At 29.1% G+C, this 14218-nt stretch overlaps 4 protein-coding genes across 5 annotated transcripts in view; 2 read left to right on the forward strand and 2 right to left on the reverse strand.

Annotated features, from left to right (window-relative positions):
• Window positions 1-313: 313 nt before the first annotated feature.
• LOC138184679 (uncharacterized) lies at window positions 314-1585 on the forward strand. Its single transcript, XM_069122849.1, has 5 exons — window positions 314-552; window positions 689-860; window positions 969-1097; window positions 1171-1389; window positions 1490-1585. Exons 1-5 carry the CDS (start codon window positions 458-460, stop codon window positions 1523-1525), a joined length of 651 nt encoding a protein of 216 aa, XP_068978950.1. The 5' UTR covers window positions 314-457; the 3' UTR covers window positions 1526-1585.
• Window positions 1586-2753: 1168 nt separating this feature from the next.
• Window positions 2754-4848, reverse strand: LOC138184677 (AMMECR1-like protein). The gene is made up of 4 exons (XM_069122847.1): window positions 4425-4848; window positions 3757-3867; window positions 3478-3683; window positions 2754-3289 (listed from the first exon to the last, which is right to left on the reverse strand). Exons 1-4 carry the CDS (start codon window positions 4634-4636, stop codon window positions 3123-3125), a joined length of 696 nt encoding a protein of 231 aa, XP_068978948.1. The 5' UTR covers window positions 4637-4848; the 3' UTR covers window positions 2754-3122.
• A 2347-nt stretch (window positions 4849-7195) lies between these two features.
• Window positions 7196-9693, reverse strand: LOC138184678 (nuclear protein AMMECR1-like). Its single transcript, XM_069122848.1, has 4 exons — window positions 9388-9693; window positions 8698-8808; window positions 8420-8625; window positions 7196-8282 (listed from the first exon to the last, which is right to left on the reverse strand). Exons 1-4 carry the CDS (start codon window positions 9594-9596, stop codon window positions 8116-8118), a joined length of 693 nt encoding a protein of 230 aa, XP_068978949.1. The 5' UTR covers window positions 9597-9693; the 3' UTR covers window positions 7196-8115.
• A 727-nt stretch (window positions 9694-10420) lies between these two features.
• The window catches only part of RhoGEF3 (Rho guanine nucleotide exchange factor 3), a 132942-nt gene continuing 129144 nt past the window's right edge, over window positions 10421-14218 (forward strand). The window contains exon 1 of one of the 2 annotated variants that reach the window (XM_069122812.1): window positions 10421-10879. The gene's annotated coding sequence lies outside the window, so the exon portion shown is untranslated. The remainder of the gene's footprint in view (window positions 10880-14218) is intronic. The other variant, XM_069122816.1, reaches the window with a different exon arrangement.

The following is a 14218-nucleotide window of genomic DNA, read 5'->3' on the forward strand; positions in this document are numbered from 1 at the left end:
CTCGTGACACACTCCCCCGTGAAAGCAACCCCTACGATTGCACCGGCGGACGTACACATATAATTTTCAGAAATATTCATATCGGATACTTAAGGACGATATTTTTATTAGAATGAGGAAGAGATTCATTTCAAAGAATGTATTATTTTAATATTAATAATAGAAGTTATTTAAATATCGACGGTATGTCTAAAATTTGTAATTGCACCTGTATAAACTTCCAGTATGTGTCGCAAGCTGAAAAGGCTTCGAACAGTGACATCTTACGGTGAAGAATAAAACCATAATCTGTAGAAAGATTCACATAATATGTATTCTGTGTCGAGTAGGTAATGTTGATACAATAAAACTCGTCATATTATACGTTAAAAATATATACAATATATTACACGGTGTTAAGGGGAAAGTGTAGGTAGACGTTTAGAATAAGATCGTTTAGAAGATAAGAACTTGAAAAATGATAAAACTATCCTCAAACTATAAGTTAAATAATTCCGAGATTATCCAAAATCGGTTCAAGTTAATTAATGAATGGAAACCGCAACGTGAAGTGTATGTAACCTTATTTTGTCACATAATTCATACATTTTTTGTTAACATTATAAAGATATAACATTAATAAGTTTGTTCAAGTTAATTCATTATTTGCAATACAATAATTCTAATAATATCGTATCACTATTTTAAGTTGGTCTTTAAGATATGGAGATTTTATAATAGGAGGGATGGCTGGTATTAACGGGGCAGTAATTAATTCAATGTTTAGACAACAACTAAAATTACGTCATCATGGTTGGACATTTACTATGCTATTTATATCAACAGGATCAGCACTTTCTGCATATTTTTGTCATAAATCTGTATGTTAAGATATATAAAAATCATTAAATCTTCTTACAATAGAAAAGAATAGCAATAAATTAATTTATAATAATAATACATAACAAAGTAACAATTGTTATTTTCAGTTTATTACAGAAAATCTGCTATTATTTCAACCTAAATGTATAACGTGTCAAGAATTGAAAGCATCTGCATTCCTTCAGGGTAATGCATTATTATATTCCTTAATAGTAGCTCCAACAATAAATCTTGCGGTAACATTTTTGTATTCCTTTATTTTTTATATTGTAATTAATCAACCTTTTACATCTAGACAATTTGTTATAGATTGCTGGAAGTATAGGATATAGAATTCCATATATATATGAAGTAAACGAACTTCTGAAATTATGGTGGAATGCTGTCAGACCTTACACTAGAACCTTATCATTTTTATTCTTCTGTAATATGGTTGTAACTAGCACAGTGACCTACTCGCAAGCAACATCAATGGAAAACATAACAAATACTATAATAAAGATTTATAAATACATAGAAAATAGGAAGGTATGGTTATATACGTATTACTTAGTATATGTTAATATATGTACACATTTGTCTGTATTTACATAACATATTTACATATTTGTTCTTATATTTTATACAGGATACTAAACTGTCAGATAAAAACTCACTTCCTTAATGATACTAAATGTATTGTATAGTAAAACGTTAAGAGCAATAAATTAATTTGTATAATTAATCAGTCTGTATGGAATAATTTTATAAAACTTATTCATTTACAAAATGTATAACAAATTTTAGTGGAACTTAATTATTTATTTAAGTATTAAATTAGACTATATATATCACAAGAAGTCTATTATTGATTATCCATTTCTATAAATCAATTACAGGTGCATTGTAATTATAGTATGACCTTAAACATGAATTGTCTTTATCTAAATGTAACATCTTAAAAAAATAATAATTTCATAAGTTTAGAAAAAAATATGTGATCATATTATAAATCTTGGACAATGAACAGATTCAGTTAATTATCCTGAATAACTTCATAAATTAAAAAATAGTTTTAAAAAATGGCTATGTTATAAAATATATTTGTTAAAATTTTATTTGGAACATTATAACATTTTGTGTATTATAAAAAGTATATTATAGTTTCATTAATTATAGAGCACAACTTTTCATTTTGTTTCAGTATTCAAACAACAAATTATTGAAACAATACACATGAATGATTTTTATGCTTGAATAAATTTATATCTTTATAAGTAAAAATACACTTATATGTACACGATATTATATATATTTCTATACAAAAAAGTAATATAAAATATGAATTCCAAAAATTTTTCAGTATTATATTTAACAATTCTTTATTTTTTATATTAGAAACAGTATATTTAATATTTAATGTTTAAAAAAAGCCATTAATGCTTACAATTATACATACCAGACATCCATGTTTACTTTCTCAAATATATTACTAATAGTGAAATATATTAATTTCGTTTGAATATCACAATTTTTTGGACTACAATCATAAATGCAGATGTTAGTATGATGGCAAGAGTAAACACATTAAGTACATTTATTTTTCAACTATTAATTAGGAAATGTCACAATAAAAGAGACATATTATGGACAAAAAAATGAAATAAATAATATTTTATATGAGCTAAATGAAAATATATTTATATTAAATATAGAACAATTTGAAAAAGATTTCCAACTGTATTTAGCTTCAACATGTAATATTATTTTTACTACATTTAGTATTTTGTAAATAATGATTTAGAAAGGATAAGGCCATCATACTCAGGATTCTATTATCTTTGTTAACAAACATATTTTCTTATGAAGTAAATACGTGTGAAACAAAATACATACTACATAATAGGCACCACTGGAAATATCAAAAGATTAAGTTGAACTGCTTTTAGTACCATATTTATGTATTCCATAGCTTTTACAGGAAGACATTTGTGATAATGATTATGATATAATGATAAATAAAAAAGTTTTACATATATATATAGAAATGAAAGATGATTTTGTAAGGATAAGATGATAAAATTAATAGATATTGAACACAATTGTGTACATGAAAAATAATTAACTTCTGTTATAATGAATGCTTGTTGACTGGCCATTATATTATTGCATTGATAATTAATATATTGTAGACAACAATTAAATGTATCTGTATTTAGATAACAAATGTTGCCAGATATATGATAAATGGGGGGTTCTTTGAGAGAACCCCAGGGCAGTTGCTAGCATCTTCGACCTTGCCAATGTGTCAAATAATCTTGATAACTCACAGTCACTTTCTCACTCTGGTAACGAGTTAATTTCAAACTACGTCTAATATCAGGAGTAACTAATCCTTTATAGCCTCCTTTATGTAGCAAAGAGTCTATTGTTTCAATTTGGCTCCATCCTAAATCAATAAAATTCTGACTTTGTAAAATTCTACAAGTACCATTACACATAACCATAACTTAAACATAAGTTAATCATTAAATAAGCTATTAATTCATTAATATATGTTGCTTCGTATTATAGAACAATTGTTTACAAAATTCTCTTAAGGATACAAATTCAAATTTATAAAACGAAAATACGAACCTTGCTCTATTGCTACATCTGGCAAATATGTAGCAGTTCGTTTATTGCCTTTTTCATTATGGAATTCTATACGAATTCCATGAACTCCTATTATCCAGTCTAGATAATCTGCTCCATCTTCAAAATGTCGGAGTATAGAAACACTTACATGTAATCGTGGAAGTTCTTCTAATGTTATGGGATTAAACCGTGAATCCTTGAAAGCACTATAAAAAAATATACTATAAACATATATAAAATGTTTTTTATATTGGTATTATATTTAATATAAAATACTACCTAGTAGTAGCATATTCCCTTAATCCAGCATGCAACTGCATTGCACTAAATGTACCAATACAACCCCTTAATCTCATATCTTTACCCGTGGTCCATGTTACAAATAAAGGGCTTTAATATAAAAATATTAATAAATATTAATATATTAATATTAATTTTGATAAAATATATCAAATTTGAATACAAAATTCTCACCTAACTGAAATTGAAAAATGATATGAAACCAAAAAGCACAATTCTTTCAAAAATCCTAATTCAAATATTTATGCACGTAATTTTATCTACATAGTTACTACTTATATCTATTTTTACCGAACATTTTCAAATATTTCATAGGTCATAAAATAATAAAAATAAAATATGTTCAATGATTTTTCTTATTTTCGATTGAATAAAAACTATTTGAATACAAAGACTGTGTCAACAATATTTGAGACATATTTGCAATATCGTATTCATAAAATAAAAATTATAACCTTCGGATACAGCTATAAACACGAAATGTAAATACATGTAATGAGACAATCAGAAGATAAATTATAAATAAAATATCAAAAATATCATATTGGAAGAAACGTATTTTCAAATTTAAGATCATGAAAGATTGAACTATTAAAAATAGCAAACAAGAAAGTAGCTGAATGGGAATATCAATAATAAGTACTCACAAAGCTTCGTTACTGAAGTTGGGTGGTTTTGGTGGGTCAAGTTGGTGCAGTTGGCAGTAAAGGACATCGAAACAATAAAAGCCCATCTCAGGCTGAACTATTATAGAGTTCCGTATACGAATACCATTTTGTAAACTTACGGTATTATTACGTGGTATACTTGTAGAATCATTCAACTTTTGCTTTTTCGTTCCACAACAACCAGCTGCCATGGTTTCTTAGTTAACTCTTCTTAAGTACGATAGATGCGATCGGTTCCGTATCATGCATCTTACTCATTCGTTGCTGTTGCTGTTGCTATTGCACATGAGATTATGTTGCACGCGTTCCGCTAGATGTCTCATCACGCAAAAAAACAGCTGTTTCATTGCCCGCTATTTTTCTACTGAATGTTTCTCTAATACCAGAATGCATATTATTGTTTTAGTTAAAATTTCAAAAATACATGAATAACCATCAATTTATATATTTTAGATATTTAAATATATTTAATAAGTACATTTATGCATTAATTGAACGAAGTTTATTTTATCATTAATTATGGAGTACATTCCTAATGAATGTTATCCTTCTTTTAAATACATACATAAAAGTACTAATTGTTTCGTAACTATAAATTTAATCATAATACATAATTTCAAACAATTTTGAGCAGTTAAAGAATATAAAATGTTGTAGCACTATATATTATACAAATTAAGTATGTATATAACAGAATAGGGATATTAATAACAATTACAATAGTGTAATCAAATTTGATAATATAAAATTTTTATTCATTTGTTCCAATTATATAATAAATTATTATAACTGTTCTTTATATTCATTCATTTATGGACTTTTCATTTTTTATGAATCTATGTAGATACATATTATTATGTATAAATTATTTAACAGAAATCCTCTTCATTAGGCACAATACATATTTTGTCCATTAAAATACATTTGAAGTCATAGAATAATGTGCTCTTTTTAAGTAAGCAATAGCATAAAATATTAAATCTTTTTAGTTGTAATTGCAAGTACTCTTGTAATTATATAATGTATATTACCACTTAACTTTATTATCCAAATCAATTTTAAGAGAAAAATGATTTCAGTTACTTATACATGAAAAATTTATTATGTGCATAAAGACAACAAAGTTATATCTCCTATATAATAATGTGTTTTATATTATTCTATATCAATGTAAAAACATTAATTCAACATAAATATAAAAAGATGTATATTTATTTCATAATGTTTTCGTCCCTTAAACATGTTAATCTCTTTTATTTCATTACTAATTTTTGTTATAAACTTTAAACTTAAAATATTAAATTTATTCACTCTGAATACTTTATTTTTAACTAAGGACTTGAAATGTTCTATTGTCACAAATCAAGCACATGCAATTAGTTTTCAAATACTGGACATTATTTAAGTATATAAATGGCAGTTAATTAGACATCACATAATGCTGAGTATATGTGTATATATATATATATATATAAACAATGAATAATAAAACTATACTAAACAAATGCTTATACCAAGAAAACCCAAGTATATTATATATTTTAATTAAAATAATTATATTATAATTAACAAAATCAAGTTTTGCTCCACTTGTATCTGTTAACGAGAGCTTTGATATATATAATAATAAAAGCAGCAATTAATAACTTGGCAGTGTATAGAAGTAGTCAAGTGAAGGTTAGTAAATGAAAAAAAGTGAAAATATCAACACGTGGAAGAACACATTTTACTGTACCTCAAAGTCACCAAATATTTGCTTCATCGAATCATTTTAACATGATATAATAATAAGTTGTTTCAAGAAAAACAAAGTAATAAGATAAGTATGTTACAGAAAGCAATAGCAACTCTATTTGTGTTTTATGAGTCACAGAATATTAAAATCACAATGAGATCGTCACATTTTCATCTACAACTATAATACAACTATTATTAACGCATTTTAATAGTCATAATGCAGTCCATTGCTTATTTACAGTAGAGGTCCCATTCTATCATTTTTATTACATTGCTATTTTTGTAGGAGTATTATCTAAATTTCGTAAAATTAATAATAATTTTCAAATAGGTATCTACTATTAATTTAGTTGATTATGACTAATCTTAGTTATGATTATTCACAAAGAATTACATATTTATGTATTCAGTAGTATGATCCTTTGCTGTAATAATACGCTGGACTATAATATAACTAGAATTAATAAATTTCAATGTATCAATGGTATAAAAAAAAGAAATAAAAATATAAAAGTCCATATTGTTAATAGAAAATTAGACTTTATTAAAGGCTTTCACTTTAAAAATTTCAGTGCATTAATGTAAGCATTTGCACATATTAAAGCAAAATTTATGTATGCCATCAATACAATGAAATTTAAATTAGTAAGTTAAAAATTAGTACTTACATATATATTATTCATGACACAGTCATGAAAAAACAACGATAAGGAAGTTTCTAACTTTCTTTGCATATGATTAATTTAAGAGAATGTAACATATAGTTTTAGATAATTATCTAATTTATATTAATTTAACCATCTATGTGAATTTCCGATAACTTTCGATAAATAATAATACAAAAGTTATGCAGAATATAATAACTATATACTATGTATGAATTAATAGAACATCGTTAGAAGAAATATTATCAATAGAAAATCTAATGTTTTCAATCTTCACTTATGTATTTATCTAAAAATGATATTCTATATTTTTTTATAATATACGGATAATAGAAACATTTTCGCGTGAATTTGTACATTAAACCTTGTGAAGCAGGCAGTGAATTGCAGGCAGCATCACTGTGCTATAAAGTTATTCATATCACTCGTATACTGCAGACATAAATACAAATGGACACAATAAGTATGATGGCAAAGCTAATTGCACATTATGTATAATCTATTTCTTAATCTTAAAATATTTATTCTATGAACTGAATCGTGTTGTTTAACTTATGAACGCATTAAAATACATGAGAATAGGCAATTATATAATATATGATTTAAAATCTGAATATTTGACATATAGTTTTATCAATGATTATAAATATTAAAGTTAAAAGTTAATGCACTTGTCGTATATGCGTATATAGTTTACGATTATACCAATCATTAGATAAATAATGATATTAATTACGTCATCTGAGATAACGAAAAAAGACAGTGCCATCATACATAAAATGCTATTGTCCTCAAGGAGGACCATGTGGTATCATAAGGGGGAAACTGTGTATGCAGAAACATACAAAGTACAGTAGGCACCATTTTAAACAATGAAAGATTGCAAACAATAGTCGCCTCCAATGTCATTTTCGTTTACGAATTCCACGATCAGCAGTTTCTTGTGGTGACAAACAATGAACACGGGGCGGAGGATGAAGATGAGAATGTGACGGAGGATAAGATGAACTTGTTTGATCCCACCAAAATGATGAGTAATCCCATATAGGTAACATAACGGGAGAAATAGGGGGTATTGGAAGAGGATGAATGAATGCAGGATGATTACGTTGTGTCATTACTAATCCATGTTCCTGACTGGCCATGTAAGAATTGTATTGAGTGTTATTGTATAGTAAATGGGAGGTGTGAGATGTATTAGTGTTATAATGAACTGCAACAGAATTTGGTGGCAATTGGGGTCCTTGACTAGGACCCCAAGCCAGCTGCTAGCATCTTCGGCTATGCCAATGTGTCATATAATCTTGATAGCTTACGGTAACCTTCTCGCTTTGATATCTTGTTAATTTCACACTACGTCTAATATCTGGAGTGACCAATCCTTTGTAACCACCTTTATGCAGCAACGAATCTATTGTTTGTATCTGGTCCCATCCTAAACACAATAAACTGCGCTTTTCAAAATATCTAATGTTTGTAGCATAGAATTTTATATTGTATAGTATAATATAGAATTATAGTCTGTGATAAAAGTATTTACCAAAGGTAATGAAATATAAGTAAATTACAAACCTTGTTCTGTTGCAACATCAGGCAAATAGGTAGCAGTTCGTTTATTACCCTTCTCATTATGGAATTCTATACGAATTCCATGGACACCTACTTCCCAGTCTAAATAATCAACACCGTCTTCAAAATGTCTCAGAATTGAAACACTTACATGTAAACGCGGTAATTCATCCCGTGTGATAGGATTAAAGCGTGAATCTTTGAATGCACTGTAGAAAGTTCCACATATTTTTAAAAATATAAAGCAATATTTTATCTAAAATAAAAATAAAAAATTTTACCTAGTTGTTGCATATTCTCTAAGTCCAGCATGTAACTGCATTGCATTAAATGTTCCAATGCAACCTCTTAACCTCATATCTTTTCCGATAGTCCATGTTACAAATAATGGGCTATAAAATACACAATGCATACAGATATATGTTGTTTTTTATATTATTTATAAATAAGGATACTTTTAGGCAAAATATATCATGGTTATATGGATGAAGTTGATAATCTAAGAAAATATATTTTCTTTGCGAGATAAAAACTTGTTTCTGTATAATAATAAACAGAAAAAGTAATAAATAAGTAGAAAATAATTTAAATTTTTACAAAAGATCCTATAGATACATATACATACATATACGCAATAAATGATTTTTATTTTTATGTAAATAGTATCGTGAATATAAATAAATAATAAATAATATATTTCGAAAGTGAAAACCAACATTGAACTTTACGTAGTCGATAAATTCTTATAATTAAACTCGTATTTCGTTGTTTGGATGCAGCAACATTCTAACAAAGAAACTCAAGGAAGACGAAGGCACACGAACACAACATTTGAACAGAAAAGAGAGAGCAGCTGATACGTAGGCATACAAGACAAAGATATGCTATATAAGAGAAAGAGACGGTAATATGAAAGAAAGAATAGAAAATTTAAAAAAGTAAATACAATGACAGTGAATATTATTACTTACAATGCTTCGTTGCTAAAGTTGGGCGGTTTTGGAGGGTCGAGTTGATGTAATTGGCAATAAAGAACATCGAAGCAAAAGAAGCCCATCTCAGGCTTTACTATTACACTGTTTCTTAATTGTATGCCATTTTGTAATATCGAACCGTTACAAGGAACACTTGACGAATTGTTCAGCTTTTGCTTTTTCGTTCCACAACAACCTGCAGCCATGTTTTCTTAGTCGATTCCTTGAACGGTCTACTACTGCAGATACGATCGGCCCTCGACCCTCACAACTTCCATTCTTCTCTCCTGCTGTTGCTGACGCGATCGCGCGCGCGTTCCGTTAGATGTCCTCATACTCGTAGAAACAGCTGTTTCATTATTTGCCATTTGGTGAAAGCGCGGCATCGAACGGTGAAATTTGAAAATTGGCGGCAGTATTAGCGGTTACTTTTATCGCCTATACACGTGTGAGAAGTAATAACTTAAAAGTTAAACAAATCGGTCGAATAAGAAAAAGATGGACACGGCACGCAACAAGCGAAACACTTTACGATAATAAGTATGTTTAAACAATCATATTCGAATCTTCTGTTGTGCTACACAATGGAGGTTGTACATTTCAAACGAAAAATTTAATACATCATCATTGTAATCCTATTAGAGTGTATAAATAGAAGATTATTACATAATTATACTGTATGCAAAAATAATCGATACATAATCATGATTTGATTTCAATAGCAGATAATTGTTTATTCTTCATATACATGTATATATATATGTTTGTATTATTAGCGAGCAATTTTATTTCATAATGTTATATAAATTTTGTTCTGTTTTGTATAATGAAACGGTACACGATAATTAAAGTATCGTTCGTTTTGACAACACGAAAAGCACTTGAGAGACATGTGTGAATACAATTGCTTGAAGAAGAAACTATGCCGAGGGCACCGACTTTTCTAACCCCTTACCTGGCACCTGCTCACGATGCATCGGAGAAGCTCAAGGCGTGACAGCAGATTCAACCTGGCAACATGTGCATGCTTGTAGTTGTCCGGTATATTGCTAAGTGGCTATATTTTTTGTGACAGCTAACATTGTATACTCATAGTTTATCGTGTAACGGTTGTAAAATTTGTGCCGAGTGTCTAGTGAAATTACAATCTTCATTTTTTATCTACGGAAGTACACTTTTGAGGTAAACAAAGCATGGAGTCACAGAATTGAGAATTGATTCTTGTTTGTATCTGGTATTAAATGTAGTGATACACATAAACATAAATCGTAATCTTAATTTGCTGGTTAAGGAGAAACGTGACAACGTGAAGAAAAGAAAATAATGTGATATTGAATTCACTATTTATAGCCAATTTTTAAGTTGATGTATTGTCATCATTCATTTGAGTACAAAGAAAAACGGAAAACCTGGATGAAAAGTAGAATACATTCGAGAAGTTGCGGAGAAACTACAGAATCGTTCGATGATGTTAGTGTAGTAAAAATGGGTAAGGATTTTCTTTCTATATTTACTTCACGTATGTATGTGTCGCGTTACATTATTCGAATCTCGCTCGCCGATGGTCATTTCCAATCTTGTCTCTTAAACACGTATACATATGTATATGACATACCATGTTTGTATTAACTATGTACAGTTTATACGTGAACACGTTATATAAAATGTGTCATAATACTTTGAACATCTGAAAGTGACTCACATTTACGCAATCTTTACGCGGCGCTCGAGTCAGATTATTTCAAATAGATACGAAACCTCGCACGGATATTCAATGAATGGAAAATTCGAAAGCGCAAACGCTATTGGGCAACTTAAGAAAATCTTATTTCTTTTAGAATTTAATTAGAAAAAATCGCTATTGGCGTTTCGACCGAAATCTTTCGATTGTTTGATTTATTTTACGCTCTCGTGACTGCTTCTTACAATTATTAATTTGAAAGAATATCCTTTTATCTATTCTCATTTACCTTCCGGAAACGCATCACGATTCATTCCAAGATATTTATAACTGAAATAGGCATCGCTGACATCGCCATCGTACGTTCCAATTTACGCTCCGCAAATTATCCACGCTTCTGTGGCGTTGATGCACGGTCGAAGCGCACCTTAAGCAACGTCGAGTTAATTACAGTGATGAGACAGCTGTAATCGATTCGACATTTTAGTGGCAGGTCGATTCACATATAGCACAAAGATCATGGAGGAATATCGATGAGAAATTGATGATGTATTTATGAAAATATAATCCTCATTTTTGATGGTAGATTGATTTTTGTGGTAGGTTTTCTACATGATGTGAGGCCCAGCCATAAATTAACAACGACAAGCTATTTCACTTAGACACACAAAATGCATTTGCTAGTTTAATGTAGTTACTGTTGGTGTTGATAATGCACTTGTATGCATCCCACGGACGCGGTTTTACCATTTAGGCTACCAAACAAAAGTTCGACCAGTAACCTACTCAAATCGATTGCGGATAGACGAATAGCATTTTGCTCGAAAAAGTGTTTGCCATATGTTATAGTTCTTTAATCTCAAATATCTTTTTAAATAAAAGATTCTTTTTATATATTAATGTGAAGATCAATTTATGTTTAAAATAGCATTTAAGCATTATTTAAATTTTTAATATATTTGCGTCTCAGAATAAATTCATTATATCGAGAATGAAGATTAGAAAACAATTAAAAAGAATTGAAGGTTGCGCGTGATGCAATCGTCATGTAAGTAGTTCTTGCGCGTAAGAAAAATCGCATTCCTACGTATAATTGAAGTAAACGTTAAGAAAAGTTGTAAAAATGTACGCGTGCGATTATGTACACATCATAAAGCTTGAACAATGCTCTTCCTGCAGCATTCTTTTCAATGATTGTCTACATTCTTCTTTTCTTGTACCTACACAGCACTTGATTTCACCTTATTCTTAACGCGAGAAATTTTTCGCCATTTGTCCGAAGGAAACAGTGATCGTTCTTCTATAAAGGAATGGTGTCAAAAGTGCTTTTAGTTATTTTTTTCTTTATTCCATTACATTAAAATGGTCATACTTGCGCTTTAAGTCATAGAATTATCCTCTACCTTCATAGCGCAAGGACGAATTCATTGCGAAATCTAGAGAAATAAGTTATAATACATAAAAGAAAAATTTTGTTATAGAATTCTACGGATATGTAAGTTATATTCTAATGAAGATCTTATTCTATTAAAAAAAGGTATGATTTAATGCTCTCAAGAAATTACAACGATATCGGATAAATGACACTATGATGATATGGAAGGTCAGAATTTACGCAATGCAGTTCGGGAATTTCTTCAAGATACTGACGCGTCAACCGTGGTTATCTTCGTTTGTCTTTTAAATAGTTACATGCTTATTGGGAAATCCTAGCCTTGAGAAGTCACTATTTGCGATATCGTCCAAGAATTCCCACACGTTTTGCCTTGCCTGTAATTATCATAAATTTGTTTTTATGCAAAATTATATGCATCGTTGAACTCTGTGTGATTTTCCTTCAATCGTTCGCGATTAATTCCTATGGATTACATCTGTAAGATTTCATGTATAAAATATTCAATTGTGTAGAATATCTTCACACAACCCAATCCCAACTTAACTCCAATTAAAGTTACGGTAAAGGATCACCTCGAATTTTTTGATTTGGTACGGTTCTTTACGCTTACGTATTTCTGATGAAAATATGCAAAATAAGATAATGACGGTGACTAGTAATTTTAAAACTATTATCAAGTATCTTGTTTACTACACCTACGTGTAATATCCTATAGCCATTTATCGTTTGCTGAAATAAGATGAATGTTAATTTTTTGCTGTAATGAGGATTTAATGATCTTTGTAACGATTAGGAGAGTCTAATACATAATTGAAATGGAAAGTATTGATAAGGAATGAAATATGAATTCTATCAATTATCCAGGATATGTTTTTAGTAATAAATATGAGAGAACAAATAATGCTTCAGCGCGCCTTCAACAAAGCTGCAGAGTATTTGCAGCGTTTCAATCCATTTGCAAGCTAGTTCGTGCTGTTGAACGTCGAAATATTTCTTAGTCACTGTAGAGCTTTCGCAAGAAGGCGTACAGGTATTACTGTATTACAGTTGCATGTGCATCGATCATTCAGACTCGCTTTTTGTTTATCAGTAATTCAAAAATTTCCATTAATAAAACTCTATCAATATCTCAACCATTTCCAATATATTATTGAGAGTATAAATGCTTGAATGTAGTATATGATAAATTTTTTTTAATATATAATAATATAATAGTTCAAAGTTACCATAAGATTCTGATAGAAATATTTTTTAATTTTGATTTAATTATATGTATTAACGAAAAATTTATTTCTCGTATAACGATGGTAAGCTCAATTTTATTCGTTCTGCTCCTCTTCGTGAGACTTCGAGGCTAATTGTAATCTTAATGCGAAAGATTAACCAAAGCAACACCACTCGTTAAAAAGTCATTCGCTATGTGTGCTTGAGCGATTCAGTTTACCGGCGAATATTACATCACAAGAATACATGTGCCGATTGTTTTATGTAAATTAATACACAGGACACTTGAAGCGTATTACTGTTTGAGCTGAATTGTACAACGTGTACTGTATGAGCCAGTGACTCTTCTGCGGAATTATGCGTTTAGATACACTCAAAGCATTTGCAACAATTGAGGTATACATTGATTGATTTCGTTTCAAATGTAAATCAAGGCAGTATTATTATCTCTATGTTGTCTCGAAAAAAATAAACATATTTAACATAATTGGAACCGCAAATTTGTTGTAAAAAAACAGTAGATTGTA

Source organism: Bombus flavifrons, chromosome 11 (genome assembly GCF_040668555.2).
Source record: "Bombus flavifrons isolate JBK064 chromosome 11, iyBomFlav1_principal, whole genome shotgun sequence".
In the NCBI taxonomy this organism is placed as follows: Eukaryota; Metazoa; Arthropoda; class Insecta; order Hymenoptera; family Apidae; genus Bombus; species Bombus flavifrons.